At 50.1% G+C, this 1,995-nt stretch overlaps 1 protein-coding gene across 4 annotated transcripts in view; it reads left to right on the top strand.

Moving 5' to 3' along the window:
• Nucleotides 1-1,995, top strand: part of LOC306826538 (uncharacterized protein) — a 5,617-nt gene that overhangs the window by 2,263 nt on the left and 1,359 nt on the right. For all 4 annotated transcript variants that reach the window (XR_013779448.1, XR_013779449.1, XM_079347909.1 and 1 more), the window contains 3 exons: nucleotides 239-405; nucleotides 507-589; nucleotides 1,305-1,995. The exon at nucleotides 1,305-1,995 is cut by the window's right edge. Coding sequence is in view for 2 of the 4 variants with exons in the window: in XM_079347909.1 (XP_079204035.1) it covers nucleotides 239-405; nucleotides 507-589; nucleotides 1,305-1,512 (458 nt within the window). In the remaining 2 variants the exon portion in view is untranslated. The remainder of the gene's footprint in view (nucleotides 1-238; nucleotides 406-506; nucleotides 590-1,304) is intronic.

Below are 1,995 nucleotides of genomic sequence, written 5' to 3'. Positions count from 1 at the left end.
TGTGTTAATGCGTGTTACATCAGTGTGTGACCTCGAGTATTTACAGCCCGCTGAGCAGCTGCTATTTAAAGCAGATTAAAGCTGGCACACTGATATATGATTCACACACACACACACACACACACACAAAGCTGGATCGTTAGCTGTCAGTTGTTTTGTTTGTTGTTACTTCACTTTGCTCTGGTCCAATCAGAACGCTCGGTCAGAACCAGCTGTTGGTGTGGGCTGTGATTGGCAGGTGGTGGTTGCTGTGCAGCAGTATCGCTCCGCTGGCCAAAGGAGCTGGACCTGAACCAGGGAGACCTGATCCAGGTTCTGTTCAAGGAGGACGCCACCTGGTGGTTTGGACGGCTCACAAATGGACAAGAGGGATATTTCCCTGCAGAGCGCGTGGCGCCGGTGCAGGTAAGGGTTAAACTGCCCGTTTGAACCAGTGTTCGCTGTGGCCATGATGAGTGAACTCAGCGACTGATTGGCTGTGATGTAATGTGACCTGTATGCTGCAGGGCGGAGCTTCATCCAGAGCCACGCCCACACTTCTGAGGAGAGGGTCAGTACCGACACCAGCCGCCCCCTGTGGTTGTACGAGGTAACTGCACCGACACCATGTGGCCAGAGGGAACTCTGAATTATTTATTTTATTTAGTGACAAAAATGTTTTTAAAACACAACAAACAGATAAAAACATAAATATTTAAAACTAAAACTCTTAAAGGCCGAACGTGCGACTCAAGCTGTTTAGCTAGCAGGCTAACGTCAGCGCTCTTTAGCTAGCTCGTAGCTTCACGCTGCACCATGAGCTAAAACGCTTACGTGACGTGTTGATAATAAACTGAGAGTACAAGATGGTACTTTTCTATTCTCTGTTTCAATTAAACTACTTTTAAACGCAAAGGGGCGGAGCCAACCGGCCGTCCACGTCAACACGACTCTGAGGGGATTTCTGCTTGATGTGTAAAATGTTGCACATTCAGGTCCTTTAAAGACTCAACTCGGGGACGGGCCACGACCTGGCCTTGGAAAAGCAGCAGAAAATGTCTGGATGGCGCCGTAGCATAGCGGTTAGTGCACGCCATGTTGAAGGAGGCTGTAGTTCTACAAGAAGCCCGGATTGAATCCGACCTCTGACTCGCCCATTCTCTCGTAGACGTACGCACTTCTCACCAGATGACCACGACCCTTTGCCGTGGTTACGTAGCGCTGAAAACAGGGCGACCGTGGCGCTCGGTGGACACGAGCGAGGCGCCATCCTCCATGTTGTTATTGTTCTATTAGAAGTATTACATGATGTTTTGTCCCCTCAGTGGTCACAGCACTCCAAAGCTGCTCAGGAAAAACAACATCCGGCATTCGATGGCACTTGACGGGTCTCTGGGGGTCTGCGGGTCCGTCTCACGGTTCCCCAAGTCTCCTCCACCGAGTCCTCACCAAGTCAGGAGAAAGAGCTGCCCCAACCTTCCTCAAGCCCATCCAAACACGGGATCCATCAACACGGCGTTCCAGCCGGATTAGACCGACCATACGAGTCCTGCTCTCAGACACGTCCAGTCCGCTAGATCTTTATTGGTTCAAATTATTTATAATCAAATATTAAAGCTCCGGTTTGACCTCCGAGTCTGAGGAGACGTTCCAGTCCCTGTGGTCACATCCCAGGGGGATCCTGCACTCAGGCATACCAGGTTGTTCAGGTCACGGCTGAGTCTCCCAGGTCAAGTCTAACCCAACAGGTCATGTTGAGGTCACAGAGGTCTTGTTGGAGTTATGAGATCCATGTCAGAGCTGGTCTTGTCCCAGTCCCCCAGGTACAGTCCACGTTATCAAGACGACTTCCTGTGACCTTTAAATCCTTACTAATCATTTATACACTACAGTCCCCTGTCAGAGGGAAGTCTAGTACCCTGGTAGTTCCAGTCATGGGGACTTGTGGAAGTCAGAATAGTCCTCTTTGACTCATGAGTCACAGTATGATTCCAAAGCCAGGTCCAAGTCACTCAG

This window comes from Symphodus melops (assembly GCF_947650265.1).
Source record: "Symphodus melops genome assembly, chromosome: 7".
In the NCBI taxonomy this organism is placed as follows: domain Eukaryota; kingdom Metazoa; phylum Chordata; class Actinopteri; order Labriformes; family Labridae; genus Symphodus; species Symphodus melops.
Note: the sequence above shows the minus strand (reverse complement) of the source record. Positions and strands in the feature narration are given on the sequence as shown.